Source organism: Homarus americanus, unplaced genomic scaffold, assembly GCF_018991925.1.
Source record: "Homarus americanus isolate GMGI-L3 unplaced genomic scaffold, GMGI_Hamer_2.0 scaffold57965, whole genome shotgun sequence".
Lineage (NCBI taxonomy): Eukaryota > Metazoa > Arthropoda > Malacostraca > Decapoda > Nephropidae > Homarus > Homarus americanus.
In genome coordinates, this window is record NW_024725031.1 from 2,721,311 (window position 1) to 2,748,594 (window position 27,284).

Below are 27,284 nucleotides of genomic sequence, written 5' to 3' on the forward strand. Positions count from 1 at the left end.
AGCCACTGCAACACCATAATAACCACTAAAACACCATAATAGCCACTACAACACATCCACTACAACACATCCACTACGTGACTACAACACCACAACACAGCCACCACAACACCACAACACAGCTTGACCTTGAGTTGTGGGTAGCGACCACCAGCGAGGGAGGCAGCAGGGGTGAGTCAGGCAGCCTGGCACCTACCTCACCCAGACTCAGACACCAGGAAGCAGCGTCCTACAGATCTTCACGTAACCTAACATAACCTAACTCAGACACCGGGCAGCAGCGTCTTACAGATCTACACGTAACCTAACATAACCTAACTCAGACACCGGGCAGCAGCGTCTTACAGATCTACACGTAACCAATCCTGCCATAAATGACCTGGTTAATCTAACACACAACGGAGAGATCGCCGTCAAAATAACGTCGACATTGTGCCGAGACGGAGTAACCAGATGTGTTGCCTCCTCAGGTGAGTAGGCGTCAGACTTCACCATCTCTGAGGATCTGGCCCGCTGAGGAACAGAACGTTGAATGGTTTGTACATTAAATTTTCATCGTAAGTGAAATAACGTTTATTTATTTATCTGGGCGACTTAAGCTGAAGGCATAAAATAATGTCCAACTCGGCGCTGTCGTTTTTGAGAGATGAACCATAATCATTTTAACCCTCATATTCACGTACCACTTGAGCGCCAGTGTAGGCAGAGAATCGGACTATCGCTCATCTGGCGTACGTTTAGCACACTGACACTTGTTATTGTGTTCAGGAGGGTGTAATCTCTTGATAGATTTGCTCAGTGCCGAGGAAATACTCTCCTGGCAGCGTCCGGTACTGAATTCTAGGAAAAGCTGACCGCAAGGTAGTAGGGGTGGAGCTCACAGGTAAATATACACCTGCCTTAGTCCACTGTTCCGTGTACCTGTGCTGTTGTTACCCAGTGGTGGTGGTTGTGCTGTGGTGAAGGGGGGTGGGTAGGGTGAAGGGGTGGGTAGGGTGAAGTGGGGTAGGGTGAAGGAGGGTGGGTAGGGGGGTGAAGGGGGTGGTAGGGTGAAGGGGGTGGGTAGGGTGAGGGGTGGGTAGGGTGAAGGGGTGGGTAGGGTGAAGAGGGGTGGGTAGGGTGCTCTGTAGTGAGTGGCCCTCAGTGAAACGAGCTCTTATCGTAGTACCTCCAGGGTCCTTGGCCTCTGCTCTCAACCTAGAGTAAAAGGACTCGTTCGTAGTGAACCATTCCTCGCTCTCTCTGTGGTGGTGGGGGGTGAGACACATGGCAGTAAGCATTGAAAGACTAACTAGGTTGTGGTAACGTTATTGGGCGCCCCCCCCCAGCTGGTATAATTTCAGAAGGCGATTTTTTTTATTAATCTTACGAAATGTCTCTTTGAGGTGGCTCGTCAAACAGGCCCCAGTCCTAATAGGCCGCAATTTAACCTGACAAACAAAAATTGGGGTCCACTCCTAATAGGCCACAATCATTAAAACAAACAAAAACAACCTTAGGATCCTATTAGCACTGAGACATATTTGACCATGGCTGTGTGTGTGTGTGTGTGTGTGTGTGTGAGGCAACTTGACCTTGTAGTGTGAGCCAGGGATCACCACACATTACCTAGTACACGTATTTACCTGTGTGAGTCAGCCATACCTCGCCCCGCTGTCAGAGTCCAGTGCCAGTAATATTTTAACCTGTTGTCCAAAATACAAGATGGAGGTATTTGTCCCACCTACAACCAGTCCCCCTCCCCCCCAACCCCCAACCACCTCATCCCTTCTTCTCATTTCAGACTCTATCTCCTTCTTCCACTCTACCAGTAAAAGCCAATCAACCATATAACCTAACTTAACCTAACCTAACCTAACCCACTGCTTTCACCCCCAGTTACAACACATGTCACCCTGGCGCCGTGTAAGTTCTTTATATATTTGACATTATCATTATTCACTTTTTTCATTCCTAAAACTTATTTGACCAAGGAGTTTCCAGTATACTAGTATAATCTTTCAATCAACGACCTATAACTCTTGAAATTATACACCAACGTCTTTATTATGACATATATTTCCATCTTCACTTTATCTATAGCGTACACAATCCAAAAAAAAGAATCTTTACATTTCGGTGTTACACAATATGACACAAAGGACGAAGGATTTTGACAACCCTACCAACACGACAGGAGTCACAGTGTTCATTTTGAAATTCATCGGACCCCTTCGTAAATATACTACACCTCCTAAATGAGAAATTGTCCTGTGTAGCCTCTTCAAATCATCACCATTAAAAGTATAGACAAAATGGTGTATCAAAGGGAATATCAACAAAGTAGAAAAATAATCAGTCAATTAGTTTTCAAGAGAAGAGACAAATTACCCTAACTATCTTTTCCTACTCACATTTAAAATACTGAACGAAGGAAAGTCACATTCATTGCGTTTCATGTTTCTCATCACTATTTTGACTGGGAAATTATTGCACCAAGATAATAATACCGTATGAACGATAAAAAAACACTCAGGTTTATTGCATGTTACGTTTTATCAACAATATGTCGACTGGAAAATGCTGGGAACTGAACAGAAGGTAATGGCGTGTACACGTAAAAGGACAAATACTGTATATTTTCACTTTTATCAAATAATTTACACTCGATAACAAACTTAACCAACTATAACATTACCTGATGAAAATAAAACACCGGTGTCCCTTTTCGCTAATTGTTTTACCGATATGAACGACAATAAGAGACATGGCTACTGACCCCTCCCCTCTTGAAGCCCTTACTGTGTCCCACATCTTTATATAACACGTTAGGATCAAAGAGAAGCGATAAACACCCAATTTTAACTGCGATTTAAGGGCGTCGTTATCAGATACATTCCCAAAATAGCCTTCATCTGGGGTATACGCTGTGTGTGTGTGTGTGTGTGTGTGTGTGTGTGTGTGTCTGTGTGTGTGTGTGTGTGTGTGTGTGTGTGTGTGTGTGTGTGTGTGTGTGTGTGTGTAATTATCTCAGGTAAGGGCTCCTACCATGAACTAATGAACTTTATCATGAGTTTCCTGATTAAAAAAAATGACAAATTAGCTTGACATTATCATGAACATAAGTGACCTCAATCCTATCATCCAATTGTTATGTAATTCTGGCCCCCAAATTAATTAGTTACAATTCAATGGCAAAAATTAAAACTTGTCAGCTTTAACTAAATACAGATAGTGTTATATTTAATTTACTGAATGAAATACGGATTAATTGTCGCTATTTCCCGAGTAATAGCTGTATTATATTACCCCAAAACACATTATGTATTTGTTCTTTCATTTTGATTAAGAGCATTGAATTAAATCACTTTATAACACAAATATATTATACTAAACATGTATTATATATCTAGTGGTCCAAAATATGTTTGTTCCAATTTTGCTTATGTAAAAAAATAACCGGTAACTGAATTCATTATTATCTAATCTCTGAAAATGTTTATGTGTATTGTGTGAAAGAATTAATAGGTAACACAAACTACTAACTAATATTAAAATTAATTATATCTACACTGGTTAATATTCAATTAAAATATAAAGAAATTGACTTAATTACCTTTCATATAAAAAAATACATTACATAAAATTAATAATACACTAATTAAATCATAACTAATACTAATGATTATTTTTTTTAATTACCTCACAGTAAAATGATTCATCCCAGAAAAACGAAAATTCACCTAATTTATTCTATGCAGATTAAGCCTCACCTGGGACACGAAAATTTGCGCAATATGAAAGTTTATTTGGCGACAGGTGTGTGTGTGTGTGTGTGTGTGTGTGTGTGTGTGTGTGTGTTTCAGCATCAGGAAGGACTGCCAGCGACACTCCTATTACAAGAAGGAGACACAGATGTCAACTTTCTAACAGGTTTGAAATCCTTTAACGAGATTATACCTGGGAGGATTACAAACACAAAAACAACTACAACAAACACAATAATAACTACAACAACCACAAAACATACACATTAACTAGTACAAGAATAACAAGAGATACAAAAAACAAACAAATACAGGAATTACAACCTCCACAACTACAGTTACTTAAAACAATTACGGCAGCTACAAAAACAATTACAAAAGGAACAATGATTACAACCCCACCAACAACTACAACCACAACCAGGGTATAGTGGACACAACTTAATAGAAGGGAGAAGAAGGGCGAAGGGAGAAGGGAGAGGGGAGAAGGAAGAAGGGAGAATGGAGAAGGAGGAAGGGAGAAGGGAGAAGGAAGAAGGGAGAGGAGAGAAGAAGGAAAAGGAGAAGGAGAAGGAAGAAGGGAAGGAAGGGAGGGAAAGGGAGGAGGAAGGAGAAGGGAGAAGGAAGAAGGAGAAGAAGGAGAAAAAGGAGGAAGTGATTATATTTACTTCAGGTCACTACTGAACACACACACACACACACACACACACACACACACACACACACACACACACACACACTAAACCGTATCTAATGACTGCTCATAACGTCACATGGTTAATTGAACCCGGATAAATCTGTGGCTGTTGTCTCAATACCAAATGAAGTGTTTGTTGAAGAGTGAGTCAAGACAAGCACACACACACACACACACACACACACTCGGTAATGTTTGCAATCTGAATCATGTGCAAATTAGTGTGTGTGTGTGTGTGTGTGTGTGTCCCCTACCCAGATTCCTACTCCCAACACCACCTCCCAACCTGTAATTAACTCTCTTTACCTTTACCCCCAACATACAGTATGCTGTACACCTACACCTGTACACACACACACACACACACACACACACACATATACACACACTGCACAGCCCAGCTTATTTATAAATAGATGGGAGGAGTAAGGGAGGGAGGAAGGGAGGTGAGGGGAAAGGGGGGGGTGAGGGGAAGGGGGGGTGAGGGGAAGGGCGTAGTGGGGAAGGGGGGGTGAGGGGAAGGGCGTATCTTTGTGTACACCTTGATCTTTAAATGAGCGGTGCCCAGCCAATCAGGAGGCAACTTTGGTGTGGACAGTGCCAGAGAGGGCGGAGCAATAAGTTACTACCGGTTCCTATGCTAACAGTGGACATAGAGTACTACTAGGACTGGTACTATTATTGTGACTATTAGTGCCGCTTCTATTATCACACTGATTAATACTACTATAAGAACTACTACTATGACTTTTACTATTGGTTCTACTACACTATTACTGCTACTATTATACTATTAATACTACCACAACTACTACTTCTGTTACACTGTTCCTACTACTGCTACACTATTAACACCACTACTACTTTAACTAAAAAACAACATTATTAGTAAAGAAGATCCTGCGCTATCTTTGCAACATATGATGGTGACCTCTGACCCTTGCAACATGTATCTGACCTCTGACCCTTGCAACATGTATCTGACCTCTGACCCTTGCAACGTGTATCTGACCTCTGACCCTTGCAACATGTATCTGACCTCTAACCCTTGCAACATGTATCTGACCTCTGACCCTTGCAACATGTATCTGAACATGTATCTGACTCTGACCCTTGCAACATGTATCTGACCTCTGACCCTTGCAACATGTATCTGACCTCTGACCCTTGTAACATCACACAATAAACCAGATTCTAATCCCACCTACATGTGTTGCAAAAAAAAAATTCCTATATTCCCTTGTGCAATATCCTTACTTCCAGGTCTAGAAATAATCCCACACAACGACCATTTTGTTCTAGTGATGAAAAGAGAGAAATTTAATCAAAGAATTTCTAGTTTGTCAAAAGGTATAGTCAGGCGTTTGTTCAGCTAAATATAGTATCTTTTCTTTCGTTAAAAATTTCATGTTTTCGAACTAAATTTTAAAGGACACTGGTTTTTTGGGGGGGTGGGAGGGGAGGGGTGGGATTTTTCACCTCTGACAGAAAATTATAAAATAAAAAAGGAACATAATAAATTCGTTGTAAGAGAACGCCATAATCTGTCTCCCTCAAGAGCACTCTCAGTATTACTAAAAAGAAAAACATATATATATATAAGCTTTGGGTAGAGTTCCCTTAACTTGGCTTATATATAAATAAGTTGAGGGGTTAAGTTACAAACCCAAATGGTCTTTTCTCCATTTATTGGTAAAACTATATTGGTCACAGTCTATTAGTAGATGCACCGTATATACTACTGTAAGCTGTGAGTGTTAGTTAAGGACTGGGGCTCAGCTTGACTGAGTTAGGTCACCCGTCCGATTCTCGTGAGCTTCAAGTGAAGACTGGTGCCTGTGAGGGGAGCTCTGAAGGAGAGGCTGGGCTGACCCTACATTTTCAAGGTCGGCTTACTGATAAGGGAATTTCCCCTCACGTTAACAGCACATGGCAGCTCACAGCTTATGGAAAATTGCAGTAGGGTGATTGGATTATATAAACTAAATGTATTAACCCAAATTTATATAATTGTTATTGCCATGAGACAAGGGGATAATACATCGCTCGGTCACCGCCTTCCAAAATTGTATGAGGAATTAGCCTCTTGCAAAGAAAAAAACCTATACATAAACCTATCCATGTTACATACATATTGTATGTGTGAAAACACTTAACTGAAGCAACTGCAACCTGGGGTTCAGCAGTTACTAGGGTCCTAACCTTCAGTGCCTTACAGAACCAAAGTGAGATTTAAATTCAATACAAAATAATGATGGGAAGGCAAGGTTTACAACGAACTACAGGTGATCGCGCAGTAATCCGGAGCTTAATACAAACAAAAACGAAACAATAAAAACTTCTAAACACTTGGCATCACTACACGAAACAATTATGTCCTTCACTACTTAATACAAAATATTAATAATAAAAATAATGATATAATGATAATAATAATAATAATGATCATTTTGTATCTCTGCCACAAAACAGTCTCCCAATCTTCCCAGAATATATCGCTTTTGTTTACGCTCGTACACATCTTGGCAAGCGTTCGTAGAAACAAGGCAGACTCTGAGTAAACACCTCGCCTTTGTTTACAAGCAGTAAATAGTATAGCGAACCAATGTTTCCTATTTGTCTCGTCAATTTCCAGAGGTTTATCATTGTTTCGCTGTTCCAGGAAGAAAATCTTGCTTGTTGTCGTCTTAACACACACACGCACGCCAGTAGAGTACACAGAGTTAAGAGAAATCATTTTATGAATCTTAAAATAAGACACCAATAGGATCTTGTCAAGGCCTTCTTACGAGTGAGACAGAGGCAGACAAACACGTGGATGGATGGATGGATATATATATATATATATATATATATATATATATATATATATATATATATATATATATATATATATATATATATATATATATATATATATATATATATTTAGAGAGAGAGAGAGAGTATTAAGCTACCGTACAGCCTATGAATTTAACACAAAGGCAGGAGAAAGGTTTACAACAGCCTCACGTACAGGTGTTTCTCGTCTCTTATGTTCATCCGTTAGACGCCAACTTCCGCTCTTTCTATTTCTTCTCACAATATCGGGTTCAGTATCTTAGAACCAACATCTGTTTCCCCTTCTAACCTAACCTAACCTAGCCTAACCTAACCTCTCTCTCTCTCTCCCTCTCTCTAAACAAAACAATATCACTACTCCACCACGCCTTACCCTCAGTAATACAAGGAAGGTTCTGCCCAGGAAACTCATCTGCCTTACACACCACAACACCAACGGACAAATATATATCACTTTTATTATGGGTTTCCGCTCACCTGGACCTAAATTGCACTTTCTAAATTTCCCTAAAAAGAAAAACAGGAGAGACAGTAAGCATGCAAGATGGCTGTGTTTTGAAGCCGCTGACCAATCGGAAGCCAGAATTTAGGTGGAAATCCTGACGTCACGAGGAACTATACAATCTGCTTGCACGAACAGGTGTTTGGCGAACGATCATCTGTCATGCTATTTCCTTTCAGCCACCTGCTAGGATCTTTCCCTTCGGTTTCTTCGTCGTGATATTCGTAGAAAGGTATAAATTTTCTAATTTTCTTTTCAATTTTTCGCCCGGGAGTTTGATGAAATTTTAGGGACGCTGAAGAAGACTGGTCGAGGTTGTTAGATGATATGTGATCCTTGGAGAGAATCAAGATGGTTATTGTTAGAAAAGAACCACAAACGAACTGTAACTACCACCCCCATAACCTACCCAACCTTAACCTACCCACCTCCAAACCCAACGTAAACCTAGCCTAACCCATCCAACGCTAACCTAACCCAACCAAACCTAACCAACCCCAACCTAACGTAACCAAACTCCAAATAGTTAACAGTAAACCTCGACTCCATTTCCTGGTCTGGCCACTATACTATACTCCTAAACACTTAACAGGCCAAGATGGACGATCGTACCCTGAACCCTACACCGAGGAAGACCCATAAGGAACCCTTTTGATGCACCCAGGAACTCTTAAGGGGAAAAATAAGAGTTTCCTAAGAGTTTCCTATTGCACTTGAGATGTGGCCAAGTTCCCTCACATGACGATATGTATATAAGCGTGACGTCACTAGCCCAGCGCCCAGATAAACAGAAGGGGGTGGGTGATGTTTCCCAGGTGGGTGATGTTCTTGGCCTCAGCTGGGGTGGTGTGAGGCACGTTGGGCTGGGAGGAGTTTGGAGCTGGGAGGAGGGGTTATGTAGGGCTGGGAGGGGTTATGTAGGGCTGGGGAGGGTTATGTAGGGCTGGGAGGGGTTATGAGGGGCTGGGAGGCTAGGGAGGGTTATGTAGGCTGGGGAGGGTTATGTGGGTCTGGGGAGGGGTTATGTAGGGCTGGGGAGGGGTTATGTAGGGCTGGGGAGGGGTTATGTAGGGCTGGGGAGGGGTTATGTAGGGCTGGGGAGGGGTTATGTAGGGTTAGAGTTACTACATCCTACTGGAAAAGTTATAAGCAGTAATCTATTCACCATAAATCACCGAAAATAACTTGTAAATAAATGTTTAAATCTTGTAATTTTATTCCACAGAAAAATATCACGAGAGGATTCCGAACAGCAAGACGACATTAGACAAGGTCGATTAGGGATTTGATCAACAGATTCAACTGAGAAGAGTAATATAGATAATAGCGTCGAGTAGGTGTACATAACTTAACCTAACCAAACATAACCTAACCTAACCTAATGTAACATAACCTAACCTAACGTAACAAATCCAAACCCTAACCTAACCAAACCTGAGCTAAACATAATCTAATACTAACATAACCAAACCAAACCAAAACCAAAGCAAAGCAAACCCTAACCAAACCCTAACCAAATCCTAACCAAAGCAAAGCAAACCCTAACCAAACCTCAACCAAAGCAAAGCAAACCCTAACCAAACCCTAACCAAATCCTAACCAAAGCAAAGCAAACCCTAACCAAACCCTAACCAAATAACCAAACCCTAACCAAAGCAAAGCAAACCCTAACCAAACCCTAACCAAACCTAACCTAAACCGCAAAGAAAACCTAACCAAACCAAAACCAAAGCAAAAGCAAACCTAGCAAACCTAACCAGAAATCTAACCAAAACCACAAAGCTGAAACCTAACACACACACCCTAACCAAAACAAAGCAAACCTAACAAACCTAACCAAAACAAAGCAAACCCTAACCAAACCCTAACCAAATCCCTGGCAAGCAAACAAACCCTAACCAAACCCTAGCAAATCTGTAGTAAACAAACCTAGCCAAACCAAAATAAAGCAAAACCAGACCTAGCAGGCCTAGCCAAATTCTTCAAGCAAAACAAACCTAACCCAAACCTAACCAAACCCTAGCAAACCTATTGACTGTAGAAATAGAAAAACCCTAACCAAACCCTAACCAAACCTAACCTAAACCGCAAAGAAAATTCTGGTACGGGAATTAATTTGGAGCCAGGTGGAAGTAGTGTACGCCAAGTCCTCGTTTTATCTTGTTTACACTCCTCATTTACACAGGTGCAGGGAGGAAACTGTAGCTGTTCCGCCTACCTGTTTTACCCCTCTCCCCTCCCCTCCCCTCCCCTCCCCTCCCCTCCCATGTTGAAAAGTAAACACGAGAGACGAGATAAATGTTGCGTACCTCACTCATCACAAGTTCAAGGGCTGGTGTATCCTCGTAGTTGGTGTATCCTCGTAGCTGGGTGTATCCTCGTAGTTGGTGTATCCTCGTAGTTGGTGTATCCTCGTAGCTGGTGTATCCTCGTAGCTGTGTATCCTCGTAGTTGGTGTATCCTCGTAGTTGGTGTATCCTCGTAGTTGGTGTATCCTCGTAGTTGGTGTATCTCTGTAGCTGGTGTATCCTCGTAGCTGGTGTATCCTCGTAGCTGGTGTATCCTCGTAGCTGGTGTATCCTCGTAGCTGGTGTATCCTTCGTAGCTGGTGTATCCTCGTAGTTGGTGTATCCTCGTAGTTGGTGTATCTCAGCTGGTGTATCTCGTAGCTGGTGTATCCTCGTAGCTGGTGTATCCTCGTAGCTGGTGTATCTCGTAGCTGGTGTATCCTCGTAGCTGGTGTATCTCGTAGCTGGTGTATCCTCGTAGCTGGTGTATCCTCCGTAGCTGGTGTATCCTCGTAGCTGGTGTATCTCGTAGTTGGTGTATCCTCGTAGCTGGTGTATCCTCGTGGCTGGTGTACTGTAGCTGGTGTATCCTCTGTAGCTGGTGTATCCTCGTAGCTGGTGTATCTCGTAGCTGGTGTATCCTCGTAGCTGGTGTATCTCGTAGCTGGTGTATCCTCGTAGCTGGTGTATCCTCGTAGCTGGTGTATCCTCGTAGCTGGTGTATCCTCGTAGCTGGTGTATCCTCGTAGCTGGTATCTCGTGGCTGGTGTATCTCGTAGCTGGTGTATACTGTAGTTGGTGTATCCTCGAAGCTGGTGTATACTCGTAGTTGGTGTATCTCGTAGCTGGTGTATCCTCGTAGCTGGTGTATCCTCGTAGTTGGTGTATCCTCGTAGCTGGTGTATCCTCGTAGCTGGTGTATCTCGTGTTGGTATCCGTAGTTGGTGTATCTCGTAGCTGGTGTATCCTCGTAGCTGGTGTATCCTCGTAGTTGGTATCCTCGTAGCTGGTGTATCCCTAGTTGGTGTATCCTCGTAGTTGGTGTATCCTCGTAGCTGGTGTATCTCGTAGTTGGTATCTCGTAGCTGGTGTATCCTCGTAGCTGGTATCTCGAGTTGTGTGATCCTCGTAGCTGGTGTATCCTCTCAGCTGGTGTATCTCGTAGCTGTGTATCCTCGTAGCTGGTGTATCCTCGTAGCTGGTGTATCCTCGTAGTTGGTGTATCCTCGTAGCTGGTGTATCCTCGTAGCTGGTGTATCCTCGTAGCTGGTGTATCCTCGTAGCTGGTATCTCGTAGCTGGTGTATCCTCGTAGTTGTGCATCCTCGTAGTTGGTGTATCCTCGTAGCTGGTGTATCCTCGTAGTTGGTGTATCCGTAGTTGGTGTATCCTCGTAGTTGGTGTATCCGTAGCTGGTGTATCTCGTAGTTGGTGTATCTCGTAGCTGGTGTATCTCGTAGCTGGTGATCTCGTAGCTGGTGTATCCTCGTAGTTGGTGTATCTCGTAGCTGGTGTATCTCGTAGCTGGTGGTCTCGTAGCTGTACTCCTCGTAGCTGGTGTATCTCGTAGCTGGTATCCTCGTAGCTGGTGTATCCTCGCAGTTGGTGTATCTCGTAGCTGGTGTATCCTCGTAGCTGGTGTATCCGTTAGTTGGTGTATCCTCGTAGTTGCATCCTCGTAGTTGGTGTATCCTCGTAGCTGGTGTATCTCGTAGTTGGTGTATCTCGTAGTTGGTGTATCTCGTAGCTGGTGTATCCGTAGCTGGTGTATCCTCGTAGTTATGTGTCTCGTAGCAGTGTATCTCGTAGCTGGTGTATCTCGCAGCTGGTGTATCTCGAAGTGGTGTATCCTCGTAGCTGGTGTATCCTCGGTTGGTGTAATCCTCGTAGCTGGTGTATCCGTAGCTGGTGTGTATCCTCGTAGCTGGTGTATCTCGTAGCTGGTGTATCCTCGTAGCTGGTGTATCCTCGTAGCTGGTGAACTCGTAGCTGGTGTATCTCGTAGCTGGTGTATCCTCGTAGCTGGTGGTCCTCGTAGCTGGTGTATCCTCAGCTGGTGTATCCTCGTAGCTGGTATCCGTAGTTGGTGTATCTCGTAGCTGGTGTGTATCTCGTAGCTGGTGGTCTCGTAGTTGGTGTATCCTCGTAGCTGGTGTATCTCGTAGCTGGTGTATCCTCGCTGTAGTTGGTGTATCCTCGTAGCGGTGTATCCTCGTAGCTGGTGTATCCTCGTAGTTGGTGTATCTCGTAGTTGGTGTATCCTCGTAGCTGGTGTATCTCGTAGTTGGTGCATCCTCGTAGCTAGTGTATCCGTAGCTGGTATCCTCGTAGCTGGTGTATCCTCGTAGTTGGTGTATCTCGTAGCTGGTGTATCTCGTAGCTGGTGTATCCTCGTAGTTGGTATCCTCGTAGCTGTGGTGCATTCCTCGTAGCTGGTGTATCCTCGTAGTTGGTGTATCCTCGTAGCTGGTATCTCGCATGGTGTATCCTCGTAGCTGGTGTATCTCGTAGCTGGTGTATCCCCTCGTAGCTGGTGTGTATCTCGTAGCTGGTGTATCCTCAGCTGGTGTATCCTCGTAGTTGGTGTATCCTTGCTGGTGTGTATCCTCGTAGCTGGTGTATCTCGTAGCTGGTGTATCTCGTAGCTGGTGTATCCTCTCGTAGTTGGTGTATCCTCGTAGCTGGTGTGATCTCGTAGTTGGTGTATCTCGTAGCTGGTGTATCTCGTAGCTGGTATCTCGTAGCTGGTGTATCCTCGTAGTTGGTGTATCTCGTAGTTGGTGTATCTCGTAGCTGGTGTATCTCGTAGCTGGTGTATCTCTCGTAGCTGGTGTATCCTCGTAGTTGGTATCCTCGTAGCTGGTGGTCTCGTAGTTGGTGTATCCTCGTAGCTGGTGTGTATCCTCGTAGCTGGTATCCTCGTAGCTGGTGTAACTCGTAGTTGGTGTATCCTCGTAGTTGGTGTATCCTCGCAGCTGGTGTATCCGTAGCTGGCGTATCTCGTAGCTGGTGTATCCTCGTAGCTGGTGTATCCTCGTAGCTGGTGTGATCCTCGTAGCTGGTGTATCCTCGTAGTTGGTGTATCCTCGTAGCTGGTGTATCCTCGCAGCTGGTGTATCCTCGCAGCTGGTGTATCCTCGTAGTTGGTGTATCCTCGTAGCTGGTGTATCCTCGCAGCTGGTGTATCCTCGCAGCTGGTGTATCCTCGCAGCTGGTGTAACCTCTTTATGATTGTAGAGTATTATCAAGAACTCCGCCTATGAAGCACGTTAAATTACTTCTGTCATCTGATCATCTCAAGCCTATTCCCTGGCCATGGTCGTCCCTAGTCCTTCCACAGCATTAAATATACACATCAGTGAAGAAAACTTCCACTTTGAAGACATGAAATAGAGAACAGTGATGAAAACTTCCATGTTGGAGTTATCGGTCTTTTGCATCATTGTGGCAGCCAGCAAGTAAACACACACGATGATACTTGAGCAGTAATTTATTTTAACCATCTCTTTCTTATCGTCTTATCTTTCGGTATTGTGATGAATATTTTGCCTGGTGAGGATTTGCCGGTACTCTTGTACATTGGCACGAGGCACCAACGACACTTTGTCCTTTCCCTGAAGATTGTATATGGCCGCAAGTCCTGTATATCTACTGGTAACAACGCACACCACAGCTGGCTGCCTCCACGCTCCCTCTCAGTGGCTCGAGCCAGTCTGTGACGTAACAACCAGTCACAAAGTTTTTCGCAGTCACGTGAGTTTTTAGCTTCTTCAACCCTTATTTTTTACACTTTTTTGTCCAATTAATTTAAAAATATAATTACCATAGTGAATTTAAGCGTTTTATTTACCCATTGTTTCTCTTATTGTCATCACATAACAATAACACACACACACACACACACACAAGACATTAAAAGACGACCTGTACTGTAGTTCCATCGACCCAGGAAGACACAGGTGAGAATGTTACCACCACCTCACACCCACAATGATCCCAAACAACAACAACAGCAACACCTCTTCACGAATCATTATTTATTTGTAGCTGCGTTTACCCCAACCCAGTACAGCATCCTTACTGACCTGACGGATGAATGATCTTCGCGAGGATTGACGCTGGCAAACACCAATACAATGTTGACACTGTTATTTGCTCACTACTGTATTATCTTCGTATTCCTGTTTCAATGGGTTGATGTGAATAATCTAATAATGCACTTCAACGAATGAGAATCTCTAAATCAGTATACAATACATTATTTATTAACACTTATAAATAGAGAGACGCATGGAACGAGTCGAGGTGACGAGACACACAGATTAAGCTGGTTTGTGACGGCCCGTGTTAAGCTGCTGGAGTAATGTGTAGTGCTGGGGAAATGTTGGTAAGGAATTGGAAGATGAGAGAGAGAGAGAGAGAGAGAGAGAGAGAGAGAGACTGTTGTATAGATAACACGTATGGTTCATTTACAGGTGGGAGGTGTGAAAGAGAGAGTCAAGACTGACAAGGTAAACAAATTCATTACGCCATAGCCTGTACAGGTAAAATGAAAACAGCAAAAGATTTTACACCTGAAATCATTAAGAAAAAAAATTAAAATGTATCATTTTTATCTACCGGTCATGACATTAAACGACACTCAACTGTAATTCTTCCTCACACTCAGACAAACATTTATACATCCTAAAGTCATGATATAAGTAAACATTATCATTCTTCCTTGTTATATTCACACACACACACACACACACACACACACACACACACACACACACACACACACACACACACACACACACACACACAGTGACATTGCTCCTCAGTGTCTCAACACCTTGTATGACTAAGAGGACTCATTAGTATAGATGACCAGGTTTTCTTGGTGTTGGCTGATGACGTTGTTAACCCTCTATATAGTGATGACGTATCGAAGCCTCTGATTGGCTCACTCAAGTTATATACAGTATCTTAGTCCCATGATAACAGCGTATATATCCACCATTCAGAGGCCAGGACACACTTTGCAATAGAGGGAAAGCGAGGAGCGTCTGGGGGAAAAAATCCACCTAGGAGCCCTTGAGAGTCAGTACCAGGGTCTTGGAGATGTGAGTGTGTGTGTGTGTGTGTGTGTGTGTGTGTGTGGTGACCAGGAAGGCTGGTTAGCACTACAAAGGCGCTAGTCACTACCTCCGGGAAAGGGCCAGATGGGGACAAAGTGTGTGTTCTCCAGATCTGTTTTGAACGCTGCTTCATGGCTGCTCCCCGTGACGCATTCAGGTGCTGGTGACGTGACGAGGACAAAACTTACATTTACACAAGTCATTTACACTTGTTCACACTTGTGGTTTACTTATTTACGTAGGTAATTTACTTATTTACATCGGTGGTTTACTTAATTATACAGTTACTTATTTACACACCTAATTATCTTATTTACACATAATTTAATAATTTAGACAGATAATTTACTCATATTCAGGTATTTTATTTACTAACACATAAAATTTACTTATTTACACAAATACTCGTTTCTTTACACAGCTAGTTTACTTATTTACACTAATTATTTGCGTATTTACAGCACAATTATTCGTGTAAATCGGTTACGGAGGAGTACTTACCCATTGTATCTCAGATTACAATGTGTACAGTGGGCCTACGACACCTTAAGCCCTTGAGTACGATGACTTAAACCCTTGAGTACGATGATTTAATCCTATGAGTTCAATGATTTTACCCCTTGAATGCGATGTCTCAACCCCCTTGAGTACGATGGCTTAACCCCTTGATTACGATGACTTAGCCCCTCGATTACGATGATTTAACCCCTTGAGTACGATGATTTCACCCATTGAGTACGATGACTTACGATTTTAAATATGCTAACAACATACTCAAGGGGTTAAATCATCGTACTCAAGGGGTTTAGGACTAGTGTGAGTACAGCATACTTATATCTCTATACCTTCAGTACACTTGGTGATGATACAGTAGTGTTATAGGCATTGCACTCTAACACCTTCCATTTCCTCAACTGTAACGTCAGGCACATTTTTATCAACAAAGTCATTACAAAATACAACAATAACAAAAGACCTGTAATTCTTATTTTCTGTAAGATTTTGTTTCCCTTTTTATATCAATTTAATTAAACCACCGTAACACTAACATAAATTTAACCTAATCTATTCTAACCTAACTCACACACTAACTCTTAAGTCAATATTGTGCTGGAAAATAAAAACAAAAAACAAAAAAAGATTTATTATCGTTCAAAATAAGTGACATTATGTTATACTGGGAACTGAAGGACTATAATGAGTTCCCTAAGGTCGTGTTGTGAGGTACTTGTGAGTTACCTGTGTTTTGAGTTATATGTGAGGTACCTGAGTTGTGAATTACCTGTGTTTGAGTTATCTGTGAGGTACCTGACTTGTGAGTTACCTATGTTTGAGTTATCTGTGAGGTACCTGACTTGTGAGTTACCTGTGTTTGAGTTATCTGTGAGGTACCTGAGTTGTGAGTTACCTGTGTTTGAGTTATCTGTGAGGTACCTGAGTTGTGAATTACCTGTGTTTGAGTTATCTGTGAGGTACCTGACTTGTGAGTTACCTGTGTTTGAGTTATCTGTGAGGTACCTGACTTGTGAGTTACCTGTGTTTGAGTTATCTGTGAGGTACCTGACTTGTGAGTTACCTGTGTTTGAGTTATCTGTGAGGTACCTGACTTGTGAGTTACCTGTGTTTGAGTTATCTGTGAGGTACCTGACTTGTGAGTTACCTGTGTTTGAGTTATTTGTGGTATATGTGTTGTGAGTTACTTGTGAGTTACCTTTCTTGTGAGTTACTCGTGTTGTGCTGTAAGTGAGTTAGCTGTGAGTTACGAATTATTGATGTTGTGAGCTCTTTAAGACGCTACAAGGAGAGCTCTTTAAGACGCTACAAGGAGAGCTCTTTAAGAGGCTACAAGGAGAGCTCTTTAAGACGCTACAAGGAGAGCTCTTTAAGACGCTACAAGGAGAGCTCTTTAAGACGCTACAAGGAGAGCTCTTTAAGACGCTGTGAGAGGTGACGATAACACACACTGACGCCCGCTGCCACCTCCTAATATTATCTTTCTTCTCTCCAAGGGAAAATTACACCAATAGCGTAGAGATTAGTGGAGCTGACTGACGAAGTTTTCACATTACTGACATAACGAATTTGTTCGTTTAATACTGTGTAGTTTGGACACTCCAGTCGCATGATTCGTTTATAACGGGGGTTTGGCTAGGAGTTGTTAATTCCGTATTTCAATGTTAATTTCGTATTTTGATAATAAACAGAATATTGTGGATATTCTTAGGATTTTGATTTATTTTATACTTTTTTTTTTTTGCTTTTAGAGTCTAAGCTAAGTTTATATATATAATGTATTGTTTACAGAATGTGGATTTCACTACAGTTTTGTGATTACGTCTTGGCACTGTGATATGTTTCATGGACGGAGCCAAGGCGACGAAGGTGTGAGGTTCAACGGAAGATAAATCCACCAAGTAGAATTTCAAGGTCTCTCTGTCTCTCTCTGTCTCTCTCTGTCTCTCTCTGTGCCATGGCAGGATGTCTTGTGTGAGGGTACAGAGCGTCAAGGCCGTGCTAGTGAACATAATAGCTACTCGAGTCACCTGCAGCCAGATAACACCACCTCCTGTCAACACACTATACACCTGTCCTCCTCCCGTCTAACCTCACTACTCTGTGTATTTTGGGCGGTGGACAAGCTGGCTGGGGATGACGTCAGGGTATTGTCTGAGAGGATAGTGGGTAAAAATATACCTATCCTATACCTACCTCCTTCAGTACATGGTTATTTTGGTGGGTTAGTGCGTGTTGTTGGTGGGGGATAGATGGGTTATGGTGGGCTGGGGGTGATGGTGATGACGTGAACAGGATAATGACAAATTAGAGTAAACTATATACATATTAGCTGGGGTACTCGGCATTGCCCAGGGTTGTTGACGGCTATATAAAGTTAAACAAGCTGGGTGCAGCCATCACCCCTAGAGTTAGAGGGGCAGCACATAGCGTATTCCGTCCCTGACCAGAATTAAGTAAACAAAGAAAAAATAACCTAACCAAATTTCAGCTGCGTTAAAACTGTTCCTGCACAGATGGGGGGGGCACTAGTAGGTGGGTTGGCTCTCTATCTCAATTTAGATGTTTGTGAGATCTCTCAGGAATTATAATAAGCAAATAAAATTTGAGCTCTATCTTGAAAAACTGATAATATATATATATATATATATATATATATATATATATATATATATATATATACACACATCACTGTAGGTGTGCGTGATTAATCCATGTATATTCAGAAAACCACATAGATAGGAAATAGGAAAATAATAATAATAGTAATAATAATGAAATGACGTGTCTGTCTGTCTGTTCCAGCAATAGCTCCAAAACGTAAACAATTACAGATCTGAAACTTAACACACACTGTACCTGGGAGCCAAGGCTGTGCACCTTGGTATTACTATTGACCACAGACCCCCGGGTGGGAGCTGGTGACCCGTGTCAGGGAGGGCAAACTGTGACAGGTAAGCTTGTACAGTATATCTAACCCGAGAGAAGTTAAATGATGGGTGAACTTATACATAGAGCTGGGCCCTACTAAAACTGGGCCCTTCTAAAACTGGGCCCTTCTAAAACTGGGCCCTACTAAAACTGGACCCTACTAGAACTGGGCCCTACTAGAACTGGACCCTACTAAAACTGGACCCTACTAGAACTGGGCTCTACTAGAACTGGGCCCTGCAAAAACTGGGCTCTACTAGAACTGGGCCCTACTAGAACTGGGGCCTACTAGAACTGTGCTCTGCAAAAAGTGGGGCCCATTTGACAGATCAACTCCGTAATGATGACTATCCCAAGTTTTCTCATTACAAGACTGGAGGGGGGGGGGGCTGGAGGAGAAGGAAGAATACTGGGGGTGGGGGGGGGATTACTGTGGTATAACAAGATGTCATTACGGTTAAAAGTTTTCATATAAGGACGAAACTTTCACCTTTCCAGTGTTTATTGTTATGTCCTCGTCACATCTACTGTAGAGAGAAAGTGATTCACATTATGTATTTATTTAACAGTCAATCTATCCTTACATATTCATCTAACTATATATTGCTATGTCTATTTCTAATTGTCTAATTTTCTATTAATTTGACATTTTTTTAAAGATCTACCTTCCTATTTACTTATATACTTACCTAACTCTCCATCTACCTATGTAACACTCTACTTGTTTATTAATATATACCTGTACACCTTCATATACTCTCAACACACTGAAGTTAACACCGGGGGGAATTTTTCAGCCTCACCCACAAATCCTAGCCAGATGCCGCAACTACCATCTATATTTACCAAACTTTGGGAGGGGAACCATAACACCACTTCAGCCGGGCGAGAACTGAATGAGAACGAGAACGAGAGAACCTTACCTCATCTCACCCAAGTGTTTGTGTATGCTGTGTTCGTCTCAGGGGCTGTTCTTTGTATCAGGGCGAAATTTGTGTTTTTTCTGATTTGGCTGATATTGTCTTTACCCGAGCGTGAGGGAGCATATTATTATGTTTTTCCTCTTCGTTTGTTTTGGTTTACGGTAGCCAATGAGCGGTTCTTTTCGTGGTCTTTGTTTGGCTGGGAAGATGTGTGTGTGTGTGTGTGTGTGTGTGTGTGTGTGTGTGTGTGGGTGGGGGGAGGGAGGGGCGTTTCCTCGTCTGATGTTTCATATTCTTTCGGACATCTGGAGTCTCGATACTTTTTGGATTGGTTGTACCTGCATTTCTACCTGTACCTCAACTTGAACCTGCATTTCTACCTGTAACCTCAACTTGTACCTGTAACTAAGTTTGTACCTGTAATTCTACCTATATTAGTACCTGTATTAGCATTCGTAAATGTACCTGTACTGTTGTTTATGATTTATTTAACTGTCTTCTCCGTGTTGAATCTCCATCACTCACCGGCAGCTGACTCACACTCAGGTTTTGCAACACCACATTCACACACGACACATGAGTTGGACTGTCACAGGTGAGGATCTATCAACAGGTATTACGACAACACTCTTTACTACGACAACATCAACACAACACAACACAACGCAACACATAGTAGACCTATGAACGGTTACAAGTCAGAGAGGCCCCATTCTTCATAGGTCATAAGTCTGGATGGGCCCCAATGCTATTCGGTAACAATTCAAATACATATCATATTAACCTAGCCTCATCATTAGGATTGAGGTGGTCCATTAAGATTAGGGGCTATTAAGATTGGGGTCCATTAAGATTGAGGGCCATAAGAACAGGCTCCATTAGGACTGGGGCCCATTTGTCCAGTGACCTGTTAAACTGTTTGGAGAGTTTCCCGGGCATATTCCTCGTCATAGTTGCTCTCTCTTTGTCTCTTCGTGTGTGTGTGTGTGTGTGTGTGTGTGTAACCAGGCTACACATTATATATTACCACATCATCCCTTTTCATGCACAGTTACTCACTATCAGTCAGCTAGACATCTTAGCCCCACTCATAGTTCTGCCAGCCGTCCCGTTGTGCCTTTACCCCAAAAAACGTCTAATATCATGTTTATTATTGTTATGGTCGATAAGCTGACTTGGTTAACTATAGACACGTGTTATATCAGCTGACTTGGTTAATGAAACACGTGTTATATCAGCTGACTTGGTTATTGAAACACGTGTTATATCAGCTGACTTGGTTAATGAAACGCGTGTTATATCAGCTGACTTGGTTATTGAAACACGTGTTATATCAGCTGACTTGGTTAATGAAACACGTGTTATATCAGCTGATCTTTGTTATTGTTATGGTCGATCAGCTGACTAGACCCGCATCCTCTTTGGGAACCTCAACTTTAAAAGACCCTGACCGCGATGCTCACACTCGATTCCATGTGAGTGAAAATACGGTCGAGAATTTAATACACTGACATATCTCTTTAAATGTAAACAGGAAGTACAGTGAGAGAGAGAGAGAGTCATCCTATTGATACACCCACCACAGAATGATATATAGTATCGTTTATATGCCAATAACAGTTGAACAGTTAATTTCATGGGTCATATACGAGCGTTATCTCTCTCTCTCTCTCTCTCTACCTCTCTCTCTCTCTCTTTACCTCTCTCTCTCTCTTTACCTCTCTCTCTTTTTTTGCTCTCTCTTTTTCTCTCCATTTATAAATACATTTTACTTCCTATATATTTCTCACCAGGTACACAGACTTGTACCGTAAGACTAGAGTACTGTACCAAGTTCACTGCCCCTCGCTACAAGCAATGAGGAAACACCATCTTCGTTGCTCTCACCAAAGCCAGAAGCAAACTACTCCGACACGCCGCACCAATACCTCACACCCTATTACGTATGCACAGGCTCCTAGCGACAACGTTTACAGGTAGCAGTGTGTGTGTGTGTGTGTGTGTGTGTGTGTGTGTGTGACGAAAGCTTTCCAAAATGGTGAAAGTAATTATTAACTAACTTTCCTCCTAACTAGCAACAACGCTAAATACACAACACATTCTTCTAACTGGTACTATACTATACTTAAGTCAACGCAGCCAACCAAGGTCAAATCTCAGGTCAAACCTTAATACTAGTTTGGTCAGAGTTGATATTTTATCGTAAGTTAGATCGATAGTAAGTTATCGTATCTTCACTTATGAGGAACTTTCGACGTAAAAATCTTTGAGAATCTGTGATCAGAAATTTATAAGAGAGAAGGAATGGTTTAGTTGTGTTTGGTGCTTGGGATGGGATAGGGAGGAGGAGGGATAAGCAAAGAAGAGGATAAAAAAGGAGAAGGAGGGAAAAAGATAAGCAACGAGGAGAAGGAAGGGAAAGCAACGAATGGAAGAAGGAAGGAGGAAGAGGAAGAAGGAGGAGGAGGAAAAAGAGAAACGAGGAAGGATGAAGAGGAATAAAGAAGAGGTTTTAGGAGAAAGTGGAAGAAGAAGAAAGAGGAAGAAAGAGGAGGAAGGAGAAAGAGGAAGAAGGAAGAGGAGGAAGGAGGAGGAGGAGGAAGAAAGAGGAAGAAGAAACAGGAAGGGATACATTACTTCTTTATCACCTGCGTCAGTAGATAGAAAATATCGGCCCTTGGAGACACCGGCAGGAGGGAAGAGTCTGGTGTCCCCTGACGCTGATAAACACCTGTGTGTATGTGTGTCTGTCGGGTGTTACCTCATGTGTACGTGTCTGTCGGGTGTTACCTCATGTGTACGTGTATCTGTCGGGGCCACCACACGCACACACACACACACACACACACACTGGAAGAGGAGGGTGAGAGAGGAAGGTGGGAGAGGAAGGTGGGAGAGGAAGGTGGGAGAGTAAGGTGGGAGAGGAAGGTGGGAGAGGAGGGTGGGAGAGGAAGGTGGGAGAGGAAGGTGGGAGAGGAAGGTGGGAGAGTAAGGTGGGAGAGGAAGGTGGGAGAGGAAGGTGGGAGAGTAAGGTGGGGGAAGGTGGGGAGGGGTGGGAAGGGTGGGAGAGGAAGGTGGGAGAGGGAGAGGAAGGTGGGAGAGAGAGGAAGGGTGGGGAGAGAAGGTGGGAGAGGAGGTGGGAGAGGGAAGGTGGGAGAGGGAGAGGAAGAGAGGGGAGAGGGAAGGTGGGGAGGAGAGGTGGGAGAGGGAAGGGTGGGGAGAGGAGGGTGGGAGGGAAGGTGGGGAGAGGAAGGTGGGGAGGAGGTGGGGAGAGAGGTGGGAGAGGAAGGTGGGAGAGGAGGGTGGGAGGGAAGGTGGGGGAGAGAGGTGGGAGAGGGAGGGTGGGAGGGGAGGGGTGGGAGAGGAGGTGGGGAGGGAGGGTGGGAGGGAGTGGGGAGGGAGGGTGGGGAGAGGGGAGGGTGTGGGAGAGGGAGGGTGGGGAGGTGGGGGGAGGAGGGGTGGGAGAGGAGGGTGGGAGAGGGAGGGTGGGAGAGGAGGTGGGAGAGGAGGGGGGAGAGTGGGAAGGGAGGGTGGGAGAGGAGGGTGGGGAGGAGGGGTGGGAGGGGTGAGGGAGGGGTGGGAGAGGAGGGTGGGGAGAGAGGGGGTGGGAGAGGAGGGTGGGGAGAGGAAGGTGGGAGGAAGGTGGGAGAGGAGGGTGGGAGAGGAGGGTGGGAGAGTAAGGTGGGGAGAGTGGGAGAGAGGAAGGTGGGAGAGGAAGGTGGGAGAGGAGGGTGGGAGAGGAGGGTGGGAGAGGAGGGTGGGGAGAGGAGGGTGGGGAGAAAGGTGGAGAAGGAATAAAAAACAGAGGGTGGGGGGGAATCTAGGTAAAGGAGAGGTGATGACAACAGCAGGGAAAGAATAACAAAGGGGAGGAGGAAAAAAAAGCATTCCTCCCCTCACTACCCATCTGATAGTGAGGGGAGGAGAGGGAAAAAATAACCCTCCTCTCTGACCCCTCATCTGGTAAGAACTGACTGCGCCACCCTCACCTCTTGGGACCTCCTCCTCCTCCTCCTCCTCCTCCTCTCTCTTCCTCCTCCTCTCACGGGATCTTCCTCACTTTCATCTAAATTTATAAGTCTTTCCTTTGGAGAGAGAGAGAGAGAGAGAGAGAGAGAGAGACGATGTATTCCTAAACACAATCACTGTGGAATATTCTTGTTAAATCAACTTGAAAAAAATATATATATTGTCACCGTCAGACCTCATGAGCCAACACTAACAACACCAACGCCAACACCACAACACCAACACCAACACCACCAACACCAACACCAACAACACCAACACCAACAACACCAACACCAACAACACCAACACCAACAACACCACCAACAACACCAACAACAACAACAACACCAACAACACCAACAACAACAACACCAACAACAACACCACTAACAACACCATCATGCTCCCTCAACATCACATTAACGTTCTCTCCTCCGTTTGTAGATCTGTTTTATGGTAATGGCGACACTGTATACTTCTGATCACCTAAGCAGTCTCCTTATAGTGTGTATGTGTGTGTGTTTGTGTGTGTGTGTGTGTGTGTATGTGTTTGTGTTTGTGTGTGTCGCTGCTTTCTGCCTGATGCTTCCAGAAAGTAGTCACAGGACTTTTGTCTTCGTCAGTAGAGAATTCTGCTGCGTAATCCCCATGTGGTCTTCGTTTATAGTGCCTGTGGTCACGTGGCTGTGAGGAAGGTGTGTCTTTATATAGTGAGAGCGTGACCAAAGTCGTCGCCATCACACCTCTACTGCACTGCGGTCTTGCCTTCGTCAGAAATATATTCCGGGTAATACCAAAAAGTCTTACGGCTGACAACAGTCATGTCGCCCCGGGGAAGTTGTCTCATGCACCTCACCGAAAACATACCCCGAGACAGGATATATCACTGAAGAGCCGTCACCAGCAGATGCACCTTCACCAGGAAGTACTAGGAAGCCCTGTGTGTGTGTGTGTGTGAAGAGTGGTGACGGGAGGAGGGTGAGGGAGGTGTTGTTGGTTGGTGGGGTTCCACTGGCCGCTACGAGGACGGACGTAAGGGGGGAGGAGGGAGTGTGGGAGGGTGTGGCATACGAAGAAGGTCTGCAGGTGGGTTGTGGAGGCGACGGGGAGAGAGAAGTTGGGGGTGAGGGAGGAAGGGAGGGTTGGGAGGGGGAAGATAGTCGAGAGCTGCGGAGGATTTGGGCACAAGGAGGAGGAGAAGAGAGAGGGGGTTAAGGGGTGAGGTGGAGGGTGTAGAGTTGGCACGGGCATCGCGGGCACCGGCCAGGGCAGCGCAAGGACCCTCAGTAGCAGTGGCGACACGGCCAGACACACACAGGGGCTGGTTCTCTCCTGCCCACAACACAACCACCTGCACCACCATGAATGCTTCCCGCACTGCCAGCTCGCTCTGCACCGCCCGCGTCTTGTGTTAGTGACTGAGCAGTGCTTGTGACACAGTGGCCGTGTTTAACAGTTTTAGTGGCTCTACAGCAGACTGTGCTTACCGTGTTATGATGTACGAGAGCAGTAGAGAACGAACAGTGAAGTAGTGTCTGGAAACTGGAGTAGCCAAGCTCATACAGTAACTGCGTAGTGTGCAAGTCCTTAATTACCTACCAATCTACAACAAATTCACAGTGAAATATAAAACACAAGGAGAACCGCACTTCTCGTACCTTCGGGAACAAGCTGGTGCCTTCTTACACCCAACAAGACCCCGCGCACGAACTGCACATCTGATATTGTACGCCTGAATGCCCGAGTGGTCCATCTCAGTAGAGTCTTGCGAGTACCAAGAGGCCACTTACACCTTCACCGCCAACATGGTGCTACATACCGTGAACGAGGAAGACACCCTCCGGGAGAAGGTCATGAAGAAGAAGTATTTCTGCAAGAACAACAAGAGGAAGAAGCAACAGCCCTTCCCTGATAATGACACCTTTAAGTTCTCGGACTACGACTGTATTGGCTTCGACCTGGACAACACCATCTGCAGGTACAAGGTCGGGGAGATCTTGAGGCTCGAGTATAACCTCATCGCTGACTACATGGTGAATCGTTATGGCTACGAACCGGAGTTGTTGTTGCCCCTTGACGACGACATGGACTTCCTGCAGAAGGGACTCATCATGGATATTAAGAGAGGGAACTTCCTCAAGTGTTCAGACAACGGCCGCATCCTTCGTGCCACCCACGGGACGCGACCCATGACCAGAGATGAAATTCATGACACGTACGGGAAGGATAGGATCTGGGAGCCCGTCCTCGAGTTCATGAGGACGCTGAGTGATCATCCTGTATCCGGTGAGGTTCCAGTTTTGCGATCCTTCAAGGATTACTTTGATATGCCAGCAGCCGTCGCCTGTGCACGGGCGATTGACGCACAGGACAGCTCACCTGAGGGACCCCTGGAGGAATACGACATCTGGCCAGACGTCCACGTTGCCATGTGCAATATGTATCGCAGGGAACATTTTCGCAATGACTTGGGAGGATTCTTCCCGGAGATGAAGACCTCCCCAGAGAAGTACATTTACGAGGCCAGCGAAAAACTGAAGAAATGGCTCAAGTCAATCAATGAACACACTTTTACATTCCTCATATCTGGATCAAGTATCGACTATGCATCACATTGCGCCAGATACGTCCTGGGTCCAGACTGGCGGGACTACTTCGACACGATGATATGCACAGCCAAGAAGCCCGGGTTCTTCAGCATGGAGAGACCTTTTCGCTTCCTCGTAGGTGCAGACGACGCCGAAGAAGTTCCCGCACATAAGCTACGTATTGATGGGACCTACTCAGGAGGTAACTGGAATGACCTGCTGAACCTGGTGAAGCGTGAGACCTGCGTGGAGAACCCTCACTGCCTATACGTCGGGGACCACCTCGCCCAGGACGTGATGGCGCCTTCGTTGAGAGGGATCGACACCGTGGCCATCGTGGAGGAGCTGGCGGCTGAGGGTATGATCGGAGACGCCATGGACCATGACTCCGGTTGCGACCTGATGAGCTCCTTCTGGGGGTCGTTCTTCACCACGGAGACCGACAACAGCATCTTGGGGGTCGAGCGCGTCAACACTCTGTACGCCAGCTTGCCCCTCCGACACGCCCGTCTAGCCGTGCCCTCCCTGGAGGCGGTGGCACGGAACCCCATCAAGCATCAGTACGAAGCCTTCAGTCAGGACACGTCTGGCTTCTTTCCTGGTGATCCGGTCATCCTTCACTTCTAAGGGCTGTGTGCGCACTTGTCCTGTACATCATTATCTGTAAACAGATTGATGTGTTGTCAGTGTGTTGGAAGCCGTCCGTCTCCCCATACACCTGCCAACTGCTTCACATCTCGTGCGTGTTGTCACTCGTCAGGGTAGAGGAGCCTCTTGTATATTATAAACAAAACATTAATACATTTGGCAGAGCTTCAACAGCCGTTAACTTGTTTATGTACGGGAAATAAGTTTACTTATTTACTTATTACAGCATTGATAGGCTCCAATATATATATATATATATATATATATATATATATATATATATATATATATATATATATATATATATATATATATATATATATATATATATATATATATATATATAATTAATTCGACAAAACGCAGTGACCTAATTACAGTAGTGTGGAAGAAAATGCAGCTGGTGATGACGAGAGAGAGAGAGAAAACGGAGAGTGACTCCGCGGGCGTAACGGTCCACCAGAAACAGAGCAA

General features: G+C 44.4%; 1 protein-coding gene across 1 annotated transcript; it reads left to right on the top strand.

Annotated features, from left to right (window-relative positions):
• Positions 1-24,845: 24,845 nt before the first annotated feature.
• Positions 24,846-27,058, top strand: LOC121864637 (5'-nucleotidase domain-containing protein 1-like). The gene has a single exon (XM_042363748.1). The coding sequence runs from the start codon at positions 25,311-25,313 to the stop codon at positions 26,787-26,789; it is 1,479 nt and encodes a 492-aa protein (XP_042219682.1). The 5' UTR covers positions 24,846-25,310; the 3' UTR covers positions 26,790-27,058.
• Positions 27,059-27,284: the final 226 nt, after the last annotated feature.